Source organism: Arvicola amphibius, chromosome 11 (genome assembly GCF_903992535.2).
Source record: "Arvicola amphibius chromosome 11, mArvAmp1.2, whole genome shotgun sequence".
NCBI classification, from domain to species: domain Eukaryota; kingdom Metazoa; phylum Chordata; class Mammalia; order Rodentia; family Cricetidae; genus Arvicola; species Arvicola amphibius.
This window is the reverse complement of record NC_052057.2, coordinates 39,673,357-39,691,041: the sequence shown is the minus strand read 5'-3', so window position 1 is coordinate 39,691,041 and position 17,685 is coordinate 39,673,357. Positions and strand designations below refer to the sequence as shown.

Sequence of the window (17,685 nt, the reverse complement as noted above, 5' to 3'; positions counted from 1 at the left end):
GGAGAGAAAGGGAAAACTGAGGTAAAGATGTAAAATTTAAAAAATTCACTAAAAAGTGTGAGTGTGTGTGTGTGTGTGTGTGTGTGTGTGTGTGTGTATTTGTCTTGGGCTTGAGGGGAATGGCACACTGGGAAAGTACTTGCTGACCAGACATGAGGACCTGAGGTTGAATGCCCAACACCCATGCAAACAACACTGGCAGGGGATCAGAAAAGTAGAAAATAAAATCCCCTGTGGTCATTTTCTATCCATCGATGTTTTGTTTTGAGTCAGATCATGGTCTGTCGTTTTCAGTACCCTGTGTGCACTGAGAAAGAATGTACAGAGTGCAGACGCCGTTGAAGGACTTAGAAACGTCAGTCAATTGATGCAGTGTCATAGTTTACTTTCGTCTCCTGACTTTTTAATGTCATCTTGTCTCAGTTTATTAGTTTATGGTGCTGGGAACAAATGCTGGATGTTTAGGAAACTCTGAGTATATACTAACAGACAATCTGCCACTGAATGGCACCGTAAACCCCTTCTGTAACTTTGTCTTATTAATTGCAATCACAGGAATATCCAAGTCTCTAACTATTTGGTTCAGTTCCTTGGTATAACCTGTTTAAAAACTGCATCCATTTTTGGAAAGACAACCTGGTGATATCATAGAAAGAGACAGTCTGAAACATCCCTGTGTCTAATGAAGGAACTGAATTAATATTCATAGTTCTTCAAAACAGAAACCACCAAGGCAAATTCCACCAAGCTTTTAAAGAACTTAGACCAAAGCTCTAGTGTTTGTCAGATGGTATAAGCATATGCAGCACCATGGGAAATATTCCATGATGCTGGCATTACTTCATCCTAAAAGCAAGAAAAGGCTGTTGTCCAAGGTTTCTGTCCCACCCAGTCCTGCAGCCATTCAGCCCCAAAGAAATACACAGAGGTCTATATTAATTATAATCTGGTTGGCCTATTAGCTCAGGCTTCTTATGAACTCTTAGAACTTATATTAGCCCATAATTCTTGTCTGTGTTAGCCACGTGGCTTGGTACCTTTTTCGGCAAGGCAGTCACATCTTGCTTGATCTGTGTCTGGCTTCCTCTGTGTCAACTGCAGACTGACTCTTTCTCTTCCCAAAATTCTCCTGTTCTCATTGCCCTGCCTCTACTTTCTGCCTGGTCGTTCCACCTTTACTTTCTGCCTGGTTACTGGCCAATCAGCATTTATTTAAAATACAAGTGACAGGGAACAGACCATTGTCCCACAGCAGAAGACTACAGAATAAATGAACATTTCTCAAATTTAAAACTCTTAATAAATACAAGAAAACCTCACTTAACAGTTTATAACAATAATTATAGTCTGGGACCAATAACTGGTCTTAGACAACCAAAGACACTCAGAAATTTCAAATGTAATTACTAGCAAGTGTGGTGGAACATGGTTGTGACCCTGAACAACCAGAATGTCATAACATTCTGAAGCCAGAGCTGGGGGGATCAAATTGGGTTCGTGGCCACCCTGGGTTACATACAAAGACCCTGTCCTCAAGAGCCAGGAATCCCACCTTTGTTTCTCCACATGCCTTTTCTTGACACCCTGACTGTTGACCCAGTGTCAGGGGGAATCTAGGGAAGGAGCTGATACAATGAGACCCTGACAGTCCAAAGGTGGACAACTAGCTAGAGAAACAGACCAGAGTCATGCTACAGAACTGTGGTTGGTTGCCTTGAGGATCAGAGGGCAGGGGATCAGAACCTGGAAACAGGGATGTTAGGTTAAGTCCCTATGACCTTGATCCCTCTATTTATTTTGCCCAGAACCAGGTCTCAGATCCAAAAGCAGAAATATGTTTGCTGAATGAGTTCCATTCGAAAGTGGGAAACCCCATTCTGGAATCTAACCATCTTTAAATGGGAAACGAATGACCCTGATGTCTCGGCGACTTTTCTTTATCCAGCCATCCACTCTGCACATCTTTCTAAACGGAATGAATTATGATCACTTACTGCTTCACTGCTTTCAGAGACGGACCCCTGTGCAGGAAGGAATGGATGTGCTCACCTATGCCAAAGCGAGAACGGTGTAGCCAGGTGTGCCTGCCATGCTGGGTACCAGCTGTCTGCAGACAAAAAGGCCTGTGAAGGTAGGAAGCTGAAACTGATATCTTAATTGGGTAATTGTTTGAAATTCTGTTGTGGTCATATTGAACATTTGGAGCAGGTAGGAGAAAAGGTGTTTTTATTTATGCTAAAAGGGAACACTTTAATTCTTTACTTGATCACTATGAAAGTATTTTAGAATGCTACAAAAAACTTAGTGAAATTCTTATTTATTATTTAAAAAAATGACCTAGTGTGCTTTCAGAGGTAATGTTTTTTTTTTGTTGTTTTCTGTTTCTTTTTTTTTTTAAAGCAAAATCGAGAATTAATATTTCAAACCCCTCAGTAACCACATAGGGAGTTTTTGATTATAGGCTACCGAGGAGGAGGTAACCTTTGAAAAGCAAGTATGTGCAAATGAGGCTCTCAGAACTTAGGAATAATTAAAACGAGAGGAGAAAGAAACTCCATAAACACAAGGTTACACGTTTCTGCTTCCAGAAATAGCAAGGCAGACACACTTCAGTTCAAAGATGAAAGGGCTAAATTATTTCATGACTGGCACCAATGCAGAATCAAAGAATTCCTGTGGGACAGTCTTTGTTTTAATAACTTCTGAGAAACCATGGAGTTCTTCATTTTTATCATGACATTTTATTTGGATTAATTATGAAAACAGCAAAATATTTCTGGGCTTTCAGGACTGATAAACATTTTGACAAATTTAATACAAACTAGACATAAAAATCATTGTGACATTTGTTGGGGGGGGATGAGGGCTGGTGAAATGGCTCAGCTTTTACAGGTTTGGACCTAGATAAAGTGAGATGCCCCTCTGTATGCTAAGAATATGTTTTATTATCATTGGTTAATAAAGAAGCTGCTTTGGCCTATGGCAGGACAGAATATAGATAGGTGGGAAATCCAGGCAGAGTGAATGGGAGAAAAAAAGGTGGAGTGGGGAGGTGCTAGGAGCAGCCAGAGGAGTAAGATGCCAGAACATTACTGGTAAGCCACAGGTCAAGTGGCAATACACAGATTATTAGAAGTAGATTAATTTATATGTAAGAGCTAGTCAGTAAGAAGCCTGGGACGTCAGCCAAGCAATTATAATTAATATTAAGACTCCAAATGATTATTTTTATGAGCGGCTGTGGGGACTGATGGGTGGGACTGGGCGGGACAGAGAAAGTCTCCAGCTACACCTGGCAACCTGAGTTCAAGTCCCAGGTCCCGCATGATGGAAGAAGAGAGCCAACTGCTGCTAGCTGTCCTCTGACCACTCGTGTGCCTTGACACGGTCCCCATTCACATACGCGCACATGCACAGAAAATAAATGAAGTGAAATAAAAAGGAAAAAGTTTTTATAAATTTTAAGCATATAATTTTGGCAAAGATATAGTACTTTGGTTTCCATTTCTTTTTTAATTATTGTTTTACTATTTTAAATATGTATGGTGTTTTACTTATGTTTGTGTACCATGTGCATGCAGTACCCACAGAGGCCAGAAAAGGGCATCATATTCCCTGGAGATGGAGTTACTGAAGATGTGAGCTGCCAGATGTGTGCTGGGAATTGAACCTGGATCCTCTAGAAGAGTAGGCAGTGCTCTTAACTGCTGAGCCATTGCCCCAATCCCTCGTTTTCATTTCTCGGCACAAACCTAGCTTGGCAACTGACAGAAGGGACAGTAGAGGATCTTAAGTATTATTTCTTGAACACCAACAAACAAGATAAATAGAAAAACAAATAACTTTCATCCTTCATGCTCCTATATTAGTGTCTGATGCATTAATCCTAAAAATCTCTCCCCAAAACCACTACATATTTGAGGGCTCTACCAGTGCATGAGAATGGGGAATGGCAGCCAAGTGATGGAAGAAGATGTACTAGTCAGAAAAGACGTGACAGGACCTCTTCAGCTAAAAGGAAGAGGAGGTTACCTGGACCCCCATACTGAAGTCATGCTGAATCAAAGTGGCCATCACTTTCAGGAGAAAGGATACCAGAATCATATGGCATGTCGTAACATAGTTGTTAACAGTTACAATGATGTATATGGACCAAGCTTGGGTTGCTATGAGAAAGGTTCTACATCTGACTTGCCCATTGCTGCACCTTCCCCTTTAAAGCAGGGAGCTGCAACAGGTCATATTTGGGAACATGTGAGTATATACAAATACATTTATGCATGCAATAAAAATTGAAGAAGAAAGAGCCCATGAATTTGAAGAAGAGTGGAAAAGGGAATATGGGGGGCTTTGAAGGGCGGGAAGGGTGGGAAAAATGTTGTAATTAACACACAATCTCAAAAGTAAAGAAAAAGCCAGGGGATTGGGTTATCTGTTCAATACCATGGTATATCCATGACGTCAGACCACAGTTGTCTCTGGGCTGCTGAGAAATGAATGAGAACTGTTAATTGTAGTTCTATTCATTTTTTTTCCAATTAATAGAAGCTGGTTTGGATGGACATGAAGAAACACTAATGAGCATCAGACGAACACCGGACATATAGTCATAGCAGCTTTGTGCTCACAAGTCCCTCCTTCACGCTAAGAGGATGGAGTCTGTGGGATCTAGTATTGTGAAAATTAGAGCTTGAGTGGAAGGTGACTGTACACTGGGTTTTATGATTTACAAGTAAGGCTAAGTTGGAGATGCTAAGACAGCCGCTGTGCGTCTCTCCCTGCAGACATAGACGAGTGTGCTGAAGAACCTGCTACCTGTGCTCATCGCTGTGTGAACTCAGAGGGGTCCTTCACCTGTGCCTGCCACCCGGGCTTTGAACTAGGAGCTGACGGGAAGCATTGTTACCGTAAGTAGCAACCATGACAGCCTTGGAAGCCAGTGAGGTGTTACAAGTAGCCAGCAAAAGTGATGACGGAAAGAACAGCACTGAAAGCTCCCCAGCACGTTGCTGGTGGAACAGAGCGGGGGATGGGGACTGACAAGCGCAACCGGTTTCATACTGCTGTTGAGGAAAGAGGCAAATAGAACAGAGTCTGCAGAATGGTTCAGGCTAGTCAGTGAGGGTGAACTTTCAGGTCTTCTGACCGGAAAATCTTGGATTAATGACTCTGATGGTTTGTGAAGTTCTGTCTTCTTGCATCGCCTCTGCCGAGCACTAAAGATTTCACTGTAATGCCCAAAGAAGAGGAAAGAACGTGGGTGAAGAACACATAAGAGGAAAGAACAGCTGTAGGCTGTAATTGCATGCACAACCCATTGGGTGTTGCAGTGTCTGCCTTCAGTACTGGCATTTTTGCCCTTGCCCTTCCTGACACCTCTTCAATTGGTCCACCCTATTTTACATGCTCACCACTGATCATTCTAAGCACTTTTCCATGTGTTCCCCCAGCCATACCTAGTTTTCTATCTCAGCTCAATTGCCTGGTTTAATATATCCATTGTTAGAGATGTATTTAAAATGCTGGGCTATGGAGTTGTTGGCTATAGTTGCTTTTGTAGATGCTTCCTATTTACCCATGAACAAGCAAACACACTGTCTACTTTCCTAAATTCTGAGCTGTCTGGTTCCAACTCAACTCCATCCTCTCTACTTCAACCTCCATCTTCCTTATTCAAATGCCTCATGTTTAACTCTCTCCTTCAGATTTATTCATCGTCTTTCCCCACTTTAGGTCTCTACCTTGACTTTTACAGCACCAAACAAACCAGATGCAAGCTACCACGCAAGCTGATGCATTCCCCCGAATCTCCCATAGGATTATAAGGAGAAATGTCAACCCCTATTAGTACGAAGAAGTTAGGTCCTGTTGCTGCCAAAACTATTTCTTTTGCTGTGTTTGGGGTCATTATTTCTTAAGACATACCAATCAGGAGATTGCCCTCATAATAATCCCCTTCTTGTCTGAATCATCACTATTACTGTGTTCTAAATTAATATTACAAACATTTCCTATCTTAAAGTACTCTCAAGTGAGCTCACATCCACTAGAATTTCCATAACAAAAATTTCATTAGCCAAAATAAGCATTGCCTCTCTCTCACCTCCTAACTTCTCATCAACCCATGCTAACAGGTCTGACCCTCTCTGACCCTCCGTGGACTCTTTCTTCTTTATCCTTTCCTGTTTCCAGATAATATTAAAAACCTGCTCGGGTTTTTATCAAGTTTCAGTGTCTTCTAGCAGTTGGTTACTGTGTTGGATAATTTTGGTCAACTTGACATAAGCCAGGGTATGGGGGAGAGAGAACTTCAGTTGAGAAAATGACCTTACCAGAGTAAGCTATAGGCAAGGCTGTGGGCCATTTTCTGGACTAATGGTTGATGTGGAAGTCACTGAGTTTGCAAGTAGGCTGAGCCAGCCCTGGAGAGTAAGTCAGGGAGCAGAGTTCTTCCATGGCTGTTGCTTCAGTTCCTGCCTCCAGGTTCCTTCCCTGCTTGACTTCTTGCCTTAGTTTTGCTCCATGGTGGATTATGATTAATTGGGATACGTAAGCTAAAACAACCCCATCTTTCCCAGGTTGTTTTTGGCTCTGCTGTTTATCACAGCAATAGAAACCAAACTAAGACAATTACTCTCTTTGCTCCGGAAATGCTCTCTTCCTTCCTCCACTGTCCTAGTTTCTCATCTTCATCTCTGCCCAATCTCAATATTCAATTTGTGCTTCCAGTTCCTCCACTTCTAATGACATTCCTTAACTGCATACTCGGTGGCCTTACTTACAGGAGTGACAGCTACTGCATTCTAGATGGCAGCTCTTTCTTGGAGGTATTCTTTGCAGTCTTCCACACTCACTGCTAATGCCACAGTGCTCATAACACAAGTCACTAAGTCTTAGGGCTGGGACTTGAAGAGCCTTTCGATTATGCATAAACAAGACCTTCGACTTCACCACCATTTCCATGCACTGTATGAATTTTCTTTGGTGTGACACAAAGAACAAACAGAGAAAGATAGACAAGCAAGCACGTTCACATTTTTTTCTGGGCTTCTTCATGAAGAGACATCATGAAAGTCAGGAAATGTACTCTCCTCTGCATAGAATTCTGTTTCCTGGTTGTTGAAGTATCATCCCAGTCTACGCATGCATCCCTACTCTGTTTATAGAGCAGCTTCTTCACAGTGATGTTTGCCTTTGAAAGAGCAAAGTAAATACGTTGGGAGAGAAACTGACTATTAATTAAGAATGGACTTCTGAGGTGGAGCCCTTTCTGAATGCCTGCAGCACTCCCTTTCAGGAAGAGAAATTGTGGATGGAATTTTCTTTATTAATGTTTGGTTTTTAAATATAGCCAGGCTTTTAGGGGATGACCATATTTTAAAATGTGCGAATGAGTCTTGCAAACTGACTAGCAAGTTCTCAGGCACCATGAAAGCAGGGATCATTATTAATAGTGGTTTATAATTTACAAGCTTTCTTTAGAATTTACTCAGGAAAGCAATTTGCCTTAGAGTCGCCCATGTTGGGTGGAAGTGCGTTTTTCCATTTACTTTCCTGATGGGAATATTTAACTAAGTTCCCTCTAAGGTCGTCTCCACACCTCAGAGTTTACTACTGACATACAAACGTTTCTCAGTGAAAATATGCGTTCTGAGGTGTTTCCTCATGCATAGGCCGAGGAGATCTGGTCAGAGCACGATGATATTTAAGTGTAAATGCAGCTCCTCTAGGAGATGGGTGTGCTGTGGACACTTGCTTCACCTTTATCCAAAAAAATGCTTTATGGTCATTTAATTTCTTTAGAGAAAATCTTGAAATACTCTGTATTCTGACCACTCCGTCACTCAGCCCTCACAATAGGCTGTTGAGTTCATACTTATTGCCCTATGATTCGGATTCAGAAAGTTCCACATAAGCTCACCATGAGACAAGACTTTCATCAAAAGAATTCTCAACTTAATATTGGTGTTATTAGATACATATGCTTTGTTATTGTATATATCAAGCAAATGATGAGTTTCTCACCTATAAACAGACTATATTTAAGTATAATTTTTTTAAAATGCGATACGCACATGCATGTGTGTGTGCGTATGTGTGCATGTGTATGCATGTGAGTGTATGTGAGTGTGTGTGTGTGTGTGTGTGTGTGTGTGTGTGTGTGTACCAGCTACATCAATTGTGTGCAGATTAGAGTAAAACTTTCAGGAGTCTACTTTTTCCTTCTGAACATGTGGGTCTTAGGAATCAGCTCAGTTTGTTAGGCCTGGCTGATGCTCCTTTAGCACTGGGCCAGATCCATGACCCCTGTGTGATTTTTACATACTATGAAAGTAGCTTGCTGTAAATCATCCAGGTCAAGAACCCAAATACCAACTGCCTTCTAGTGGTCAACTGTAGATTTAAGATTGTCTTTTTTTTTTTAATCATTGTAGCCCAGGCTAGCCTCAAACTTGTTATTTATCCCAGGCTGGCCTAGAATTCCTGAACAATCCTCTCGGCTCTGCCTCCCAAGTGCTGTGATTATAGGAGTGCAACTTTACACACGGCTCAAACTCTTTCATCCTGTATGTTTTAATGAGACAGATTTAGGTATACTGTGAAGTTTTGCTCAGAGTGTGTAAGGAAAAGAAGATCAAGAATAATTCAAGGTCTCAAGCATCACTAAGCAGGAGAGCACTAATCAATTCTATCCAAGTGTGGGTCTACGGGAAAAACACAGAGAGACAGGGATTGAATTCACAACTCATCCGTTCTGTCTTCAGTGTGTAAAGTTTGGTAACCCATGTGGAAACACAAGTTGAAAGTTTCTACAAAAAATAATAATCTAGATACTAGTAAAGGTCAGGGTTAAGGGAACAATGTTCAGGCTGTGAGCAAGAATGAGTTCATATAGAAAGAGAGGGCAAGTGGAGAAAAAAAGGAGAACTCTGAATAGGGACCAGAGGCAGGAAAGAACAATATCAAATATCCAGGAGAGAGTAGGAAAGCCTAGACAGCAGATGGAAGGAATGGGGACCAGGGACCAATGTGACAGCCACTAGAGAAGAGTGTGAGACCTAGAGAGGCTCTTGTGCCTCTAAAAGTTAACAGGCAAGAAAATTAACTTTTCTTTAATACTATCAGGGGCAACATGTGTAGTTTGTAGCCAGGATTAAATAACTTAGTCACTCTAGAAAGGACTTTTGGGTTAGAGTTGGTTGTCCCCGATTCCTACCTACTGCAGACATTCAAAAGTTACTGCTCTGCTCTACTTCTCTGAACTTTGATCTTCTGGAATGCTGTATTACTGTGTTATCCCCTGCAGAAACTTTCATCGAGCACAATGCCTTTGTGATCCGGGCAGGTTCCTGCTGCCCTGAGGAGCTGGCTTTTCTCTAGTGAGGGCTATTTTACTGACTGGACATACCAAAACTGGTTTATTATTTACTCATCTAACAAAAATCTCAGTTATTGTCATATTTGGAGCCACTTTATAAAGAGAGATGTTATGAATATTTATAAGTTTATATTTAAGCTGTTAAATATTTTTTGTGTATGGGTGGTACTTTATAGAAGTCATCTCTGGTCAGAAAGCTTGCACATTTATAAACTTCAATTATTCAGAACAGGGTGTTTTTGTTGCTGTTGTTTGTTTCTGAACCTTACAGTTTTAATCTGTTAAGAAAATCTCTTTACAAGGAGGACAGTAGCAAACATGAAGGTCAGCTCAGGTCTCTGTCATACGTTCTAATTAGCATATGCATAGAAATCACTCCGCCCTTTGGCCCTTCGCATGGTCTAGTGTTCTCTTCTGCCGACAGAGATTCCTTCTTTCAACAGGAAACTGATTAGCAGAATCTTCATTTATTTCACCAATCTTTGGGAATGTATTTTTGAACATTTGCTGGGAGCTACTAAGGCAAAACAAAGAAGGCACCATGGGCTCAGAGTGACAGGGACCTGCGGTGCTGGTTGGGGACAGTGTGCCACAGGCTGTGGTGGTCAAGCACAGTCTTGGAGGCTACAGGTTCTCCACACAGTACCAGGATGAAACATGCTCACAGGGAGTGCAACAGTCCCAGGTACATTTGTCCTGTTATTTTTCATATTCTTCTTCCAACGGACTGGAGCATTAACAGCATAAAATAATAGGCCAATATAGGGGCAGTCAGTGAGAGCAGGGTGCCCACACCTTTGTGGCAGAAATGACAAAGTAAACAGCCGTCAGCGCATTGAGATTTTACACTTGAAACACTGAGCCAAGCATTCTTTTACTTCTTGTGTCTTCATTTAGAAAATCAGAGGCTACAACGTCTCCATGCTCAGGCCAGTCAACATTCAGATGCTGGGCCTGATGCTCACCAATATGTCCAAATTACTAGCATATGTCGGGGATGGTGACATGTCTTCAAAATAATAGTATGCTAATGTGATAAGTGTGTTTTATATGCATCAAAGATGGTTAGCGCTCTCACAAGATGCAACTTACATATGATCAGCCAGTACATTGATTTAATATCTCTTCAACACCAAGTTATTTTTAATAGTGGTTTCATGGACCCACAGCTACGGAAAAGAACAATCATCAGCTTTAACACACACACACACACACACACACACACACACTTTGTAGTCCCTAAAGGAAGTGTCTTTCATAGTATTAGTAGCCAATGATGGACTCATCATTGCATTTCTTAATCTCTTATTACCTTCCTTATCAATACTTCTTATCACTTAGTAGTACAACACAGCATAGGCATGTATATTCATGATATGTCTTTCCTGATAAGCCTTAGAATTTTATATGCATAAAGTGTTGATACATTTTCAATAGAATGTGTCATCCTCTCCAAAGAGAAAGCACATCCACTGTTAACATATATTCCATTTTCTCTCTTGTTATGCTAATAGCCCTCTTTTGCTTGTCTTGAGAAGGGATTGCACTAGAGATTGTAAACAGCTGTGAGAACAACAACGGGGGCTGCTCTCACCACTGCGAACCTGCCATTGGTGGACCCCATTGCTCCTGTAACCACGGGCATCGACTCGCCGCAGATGGGAAAACATGCATAGGTAATGTTCCGTAAATGCCATCCTCATTCAGAGTTTCTCTGGACTCCTTTAGCACGTTCGTGCTAATACCCATTGCTACAGTGTGAGCCACAACCCTCAGACTGAAGATAGAGAGCTGCATTGAACTGTGTATCTGACCACTGATACGTACAGCAAAGACATCTTAGACTTGGATATTTACCCTAAAATTTATATATATATATAAAATTATATATATATATAAAATTAAAAGTATTTCGATGATATATAAATCATTAAAAGTATTTTTATATATCATTAAAAGTATATATATATATCATTAGAAGAATATATATATATATATATATATATATATATATATATATATGGACTAGTAACTGTATGTGAATAAAACTTACTCTTTTGTTTCAGGAAAATATTCTAAGGTCTCTCAAATCTACCAGATTTGTATGCTTAGAATAGATACAACTGTCAGTTTCAAGTCTTCCTACCTCAAGCAGAAATGAAATCATGCTCCTTGGTTTTCAGTATGGCAATGAATTAGATGAATGTCCAATTATGCTATAGAAGCTTTTACCAAAGGAAAGTTTAAGAGATAATCATTCTTTGGACATCCCAGGTCAAGCCCGTTTCTTTAATTATGTGCATTTGTGTGTTTGTGCATGGGTATGTGAGTGCAACAAGTCATTAAGCCCAGAAAAGGGATTCAGATCCCCTGGACCCAGAGTTTCTAGTGATTATAAGCTGCCTGGTATGGGTGCTGTGAAGATAACTTGGGGCCACTGCGAGAGCAATTCATCTTCTTAAGCACTGAGCCATCTCTCCAGCCCCTAAACCCATTTTTAATAGATGGCTTTAACAACATATTACTAGAGGTTGCATCATTAGTTTCATTCATTTATTATTAGTAATGATTATTGTTTAGATCATTTGCAACAATGAGAAGAATAATCCCCACTCAGCCTTCTCTCATAAAGAAATGCCGAATGGAGATCTCCCTGTGTTTCTCAGCTAAGAGGCAAGGGATCCAGTATGAAGCAGCACTGCCGGGTTCCGCTTCTGAAACTGCCAAGCCCCAGATAGTGATGTCTTCGTTCAAAAATGGAAGCGCTGCATTTGCTTATTTTCTTAATAATAGCTTGTGTTTTCAGTCTTTAAAGTGATAATAAAATGCTAGAGAACCTCACGTTCACTGCACGCTATTCCGACCCTTTAGAGCAGGAAGGCAGAGGTGGCGAAAGCACTGGATTGGGTTATTTGGTTTTGTACTTGGGCACCTTGAGAGAACACTATCATGAAATTTACAGTACTCTGGTCTCGCAAGACTATTTAAGCCTAAACAAAGCCACTGCATATGTTTCTTGATCCATGAGTGCTTTTTACACCGCTATGAGTTGACAGTGCCCAACAAATCAGAACCAATTGTTTTCCTTGAGTCTCTTGCAATGTAAACTGTGCCTTATTTTTCACCTCATTAGTATTTAAATTTATGAAAGAAATGAATGATTCTCTTCCTCCCTCTCTCCTTCCTTCCTTCTTCCCTTTCTTTTTACCTTCTCATTTTGTTTTTCATGAGCACTAAATAAAGAAAACTGAAGTTAGATCATTTCTTTATATTTTTATTCATGTACTTATTCTTATATTCTTTTAAACCTTGATGTCTTTAGTCTTTGAAAATTACAGTTCAGTAAACTTATTTATAGCTGGAAAAAATATCTGCTAGGATCAAAATGCAGGGAATTGCATATTTACGAGATTTCAGCAGTCAACAAGGCAATGTTACACAGCTTATGGTTTATTTTCCTTCATTTTTTTCAATAATAAAAATTCCTATTTCTGAAGACAAGATATTCACTAAGACAAAAGCAATTGCTTCCTTAGACCATGAGGTCACCCTTCTTGCTGCCTGTTGCTCTGTTAAACCAGCCACGAGTTCTATCGCATGTTACTGTGAGGTATTTTCTAAAGATGGAGATATAGAAGAAAAGATGAAAGTGGTCCAAGTACAGCTAGCACACCAATGGCCTCCTTGCCAAAGTGCAGAAGTCCAGTCCTGAACCTAGAGAAAGGGGTAAAGGGTCACTGGAGGGATCGTTGTCAGGTCATGGTGAGGTATGCCAAGCTATCCACATGGCTAGATACTGGGAAGTACTGGCAACTTTCCTTCAGTGGCTGTGGACAGAGGACGGGGCTTTTCACTCTGATGCCTTTCTGAACTGAGTGGTTAAGAATTTCATCTCAGGAACTAGCTGGGGTCGTCTTCCTGGACACCTGGGAACCCCTCTAGAGTCAAGTCTCTGCCAACCCTAGAATGGCTCCCTTAACTAAGATATATAATTCCTTGTTCCCATATCCACCCTTCCTATATCCCAACCATCCTATTCCCCCAAGCTCTTCCCATCCTCCACTTCACACTTTTCTCTCCCCATCCCCCCATCCCCTCATCCCACCCCACCCCCATGTTCCCATTTTTGTCCGGCAATCTTGTCTACTTCCAATAACCAGGAGGATAACTATATGTTTTTCTTTGGGTTCACCTTCTTATATAGCTTCTCTAGGATTTTTTACGAATTATAGGCTCGATGTCCTTTATTTATGGCTAGAAACCAATTATGAGTGAGTACATCCCATGTTCCTCTTTTTGGGCCTGGGTTACCTCGCTCAGGATGCACCAGACTGAGCTCTCAAGGTCCTGATGAGGAGCAAAAGGAGGGAGATCATGAGCAAGGAAGCCAGGACCGCGAGGAGCGCTTTTACCCATTGAGACGGTGGGACAGATCTAACGGGAGACCACCAAGTCCAGTCGGAATGGGACTGATGGAACAGGGGACCAAACCGGACTCTCTGAATGTGGCTGACGGTGGAGGAGGACTGAGAAACCAAGGACAATGGCAATGAACATGAACTCTACAGCATGGACGGGCTCACTGTGAGCCTTGTCAGTTTGGTTGCTCACCTTCCTGGACTTAGGGGGAGCTGGGAGGACCTTGGACTTAACATAGTGAAGGGAACCCTGATGGCTCTTTGTCTTTGGAGAGGGGTGGAGTGGGGGTATGGGTGGAAGGGAGGGGAGGGAAGGGGGAGGAGATGGAAATCTTGAATAAAAAAATGAGAAAAAAAAAGAATAAAAATCCTAAAAAATGCAAAAAAAAAAGAATTTCATCTCAGTACATGAGTCTTCCAGTTTTGGGGGCTGGTTTGCCCTCTTCAGGTGAGAGGTGCATTCGTCTCTGCAGCCGTGTTGCAGCCTGCACAGCAGCCAAAAGCCTTAAAGTCTGAAAAGAACAGGAACCCAGATGATCAACAGTTCCATCAAGGCTATGAAAAGAAATAAAGAAATGCACAAAGCAGCTGGTATTATGGTTGAAGTGACAGTGTTAGAAGAGATTCGAGTGAGGGCCAAGTCTGTGAACTTCTTGCTCTGTAAATGTGAAAACATGGATTCTGGTCCAGCACCCACATAAAAGCCTGGGCCTGTAATCCCAGGACGCCTTGGGGGAGAGAGAGAAATCCTTCAGCTTGCTAGCCAGTTGATGCAGTGACTAAGAGAGAGCACTGAGGAAGACCCACGATACGTGTGCACTTCCATACACACACCACAGGTATGTTTGCTCCCCACATACCATGCATGTCGATCCCCCATATGACTTGACCAATGATACATGTGCATGCCCCACATGACATGCATGCGCACTTCCCCACGACATGCATGTTCACTCTCCACATGACATGCATGCGCACTCCCCCACATGACATGCATGTAAAATCCCCAACATGACATGCATGTGTACTCCTCCACATGACATGCATGTACACTCCCCTACATGACTTACATCTTCACTATCTCACATGACATGCATGTGCACTCCCCCAAATGAAATGCATGTACACTCCTCCATATGACATGCATTTACTCTCCCCACATGACATGCATGTGCATTCCCCACATGACATGCATGCACACTCACCCACATAACATGCATGTGCACTCACCCATATGACATGCATGTGCACTCCCCCACATGACATGCATGTACACTCCCCCACATGTCGTTCATGTACACTCCCACATATGGCGTGCATGTATACTCTCCCACATGACATGCATGTGCATTCCCCACATGACATGCATATGCACTCGCACACATGACATGTATTACACTCCCCACGTGATGTGCATGCAGACTATCATACATGACATTCATGTTTACTCACACACATGTCATGCATTTGAGTTCCTACATGACTTTACCAATGACTCATGTACATTCCTCACTTGACATTCATTTGTACCCTCCCCCATATGACATGTATATGTACACCCCCTATAACCCCATGCTGCATATGCACCCACATACACACAGGGCACGCATGTATATCACACACACGTGACATACATGTGCACCTCTTCCCCTCCTACATGAATTCTACCATAGAAAAGGTAAGTTTCTGTTGAGATTTTGAACAGAAGTCAGTGTGCAAGGTAAGAAATTTCCCTGGAGAATGAAAATGGCAAAATAATCAGAAATTGACACATAATAACCATCTGAACAAGGGATATTTTCAGATTATGTGACGTAGCCAGTCCCTTGCTAGTTGAGACCTGGATGTTCAGAGGCTCTGTTAGCAAGAAGCCTTTTTTAAAAGAAAAAAGAAAACAAAAATATCTAATTTTTTTTAAAAAATTACAAAGAGTACTGTTTTAAATGAAGTAAAAAATGTTTTATCTTTTGTTTTTTTAGCTTCTATGTTCACCTTGATAATCTAAAGGGCAGGGGAAGGCTTAATATGACAAAAAGCTAATATCTGCAGTCTTCTGAGAGGAGTTCCTGGTGACATTTTGCAAGAAAAAGAATGCATTGTGCCAGATGACCTTCATTTAGATAGTGACCCCTCACCTTGACTGAGTGCTTGCATTTCCTTTCCTTCTTTCCAGTCTCTTGTCTTCATTTCCTTGCCTCTACTGACTCTCCCCAGGTTAATTGAGACACTGACCTCTCTGTACCAGTGGTCGCTCATGTAGTCCTGGAGCAATAAGATTCTATATGCTCAGCAGTGACAGCCACCCAACCTAACAGCTCAGCAAGAAGGCTAGAACTGAGCTGTTCCAGGGGCTGAAAGCCAGCGCCTTCATCGTGCAATCCCTGGCGGCCCAGAGCAGGGGAAAACAACGAGTGTCTGTAGCAGCCTTCCACTCTTCTGCCCAGAGTGACCCTGTAAAGCTTGGACCGAGCAGATTGCAGTTTGGCTGAAGGGTTTCATTGTCAACTACTAGAGCTTTTTGGTTGTCCGCAGGCCAGCCATGTCTTAAGAACAATCATTCATGGTTGCAGAGTTCTCGATGATAATGCTACCTAAACAGCTCCTCACCTGACAGGAGAATGATTTCACAGCTGTAGCAAACCCTGCACGCAGACCTCACTCGTCCCATGCCATGCAGCATCAGCACCTTTAGGCGAATACTCTAAAATACTCCAGAATCTAATACACAGTATGTGAAGTAAGGGTGCCTCCTTCCACCTCGCGGATATACAGTCCCCCACCTCCTCTCCCTCTTTAAGTGCAAGAGGAATGTTTACTTGGGAACACTCTTGATCTAAGGTCTTTGAAGAACAGGCATATTACAAAGTCTGTGGCTGTGCTTTCTGCGGCTGTCAAATGTTAGTTACAAGGTGGAATTCTTTGGATCTTCCTCCTTGATTCTGTCTTTTTGTTCCTCAAGTTCTATTTATTCAGTCATATTGCTTTTTAAATTGGAAAAAAGTAGCAGAGAACTCTATTCCTATGATTAGAAATGCATTCAAAGATGACTTATAATCCTTTAAATTAAATAACAGACATGCAAAAAGCATACCAGAAACATAAACCAAAAGTGGTATCATATTTTTATGGGATCGTTTCTTCAATGTCTGTCCTATGTGGCCTGAGAAGCAAGAAAGGGTTAATCAGCATTAATTCAGAAATGAGGCCTCTCAAAGCTTCTTCAGTTTTGTTGGATTCTGCTTCCTGGAATAACACAAATGTCCTTTGCCCTTCAGACTTTGATGAATGTGAGAGCGGAGACACCTGCTGTGCCCAGCTCTGCATCAACTATTCAGGAGGCTACGAATGTGGCTGTCAGGAAGGCTTTCGGATCAGTTTGGATGGCTGTGGATGTGATGGTAAATTCCTGCTATCTCATGGATCTACTGATGTGATGTGCAACTGGGGGACGGATTGGAAGCGGTGCCTTTCACACTAGAGAAATGTGGAGCTCTGTGTGGAGTTCTGTGTTGCATCATGTGATAGCATATGTACTTTGGTGGCTCAAGCTTTGAAGAACCCACGATTTCTGTCAGTGGAATAAAGACAGCAATTGGGCTAGGGAGTAAATTAAGGGAAGTTCACAATAAAGGTAAAGTACAAGCATGGTGTTTGTCCTAGATAGGCACTCCACTGAAGGCAGCTATGGCTAGAATGACATTCATTGCTCCATATGCTTTTCACACATGTCTTTGCAGAGGAGAAATTTAGGGGTGGGCAACACACCAGTAATAGAATCATCTCTAGCGTGCTGGACCACAGTTACAGAGTTCGTTGCTGAAAATAATTTTCAAGACAAGAAAAAATGAAAGAAATTCCTTGTTGTAAGTGAAAACCCGAAGCAGAATT

At 41.7% G+C, this 17,685-nt stretch overlaps 1 protein-coding gene across 1 annotated transcript in view; it reads left to right on the top strand.

Annotated features, from left to right (window-relative positions):
* LOC119826011 (EGF-like and EMI domain-containing protein 1) overlaps positions 1–17,685 on the top strand; it is a 576,796-nt gene that overhangs the window by 546,326 nt on the left and 12,785 nt on the right. Inside the window, exons 7-9 of the mRNA XM_038347058.2 lie at positions 2,012–2,131; positions 4,785–4,907; positions 10,918–11,055. Coding sequence (XP_038202986.2) covers positions 2,012–2,131; positions 4,785–4,907; positions 10,918–11,055 — 381 coding nt within the window. The remainder of the gene's footprint in view (positions 1–2,011; positions 2,132–4,784; positions 4,908–10,917; positions 11,056–17,685) is intronic.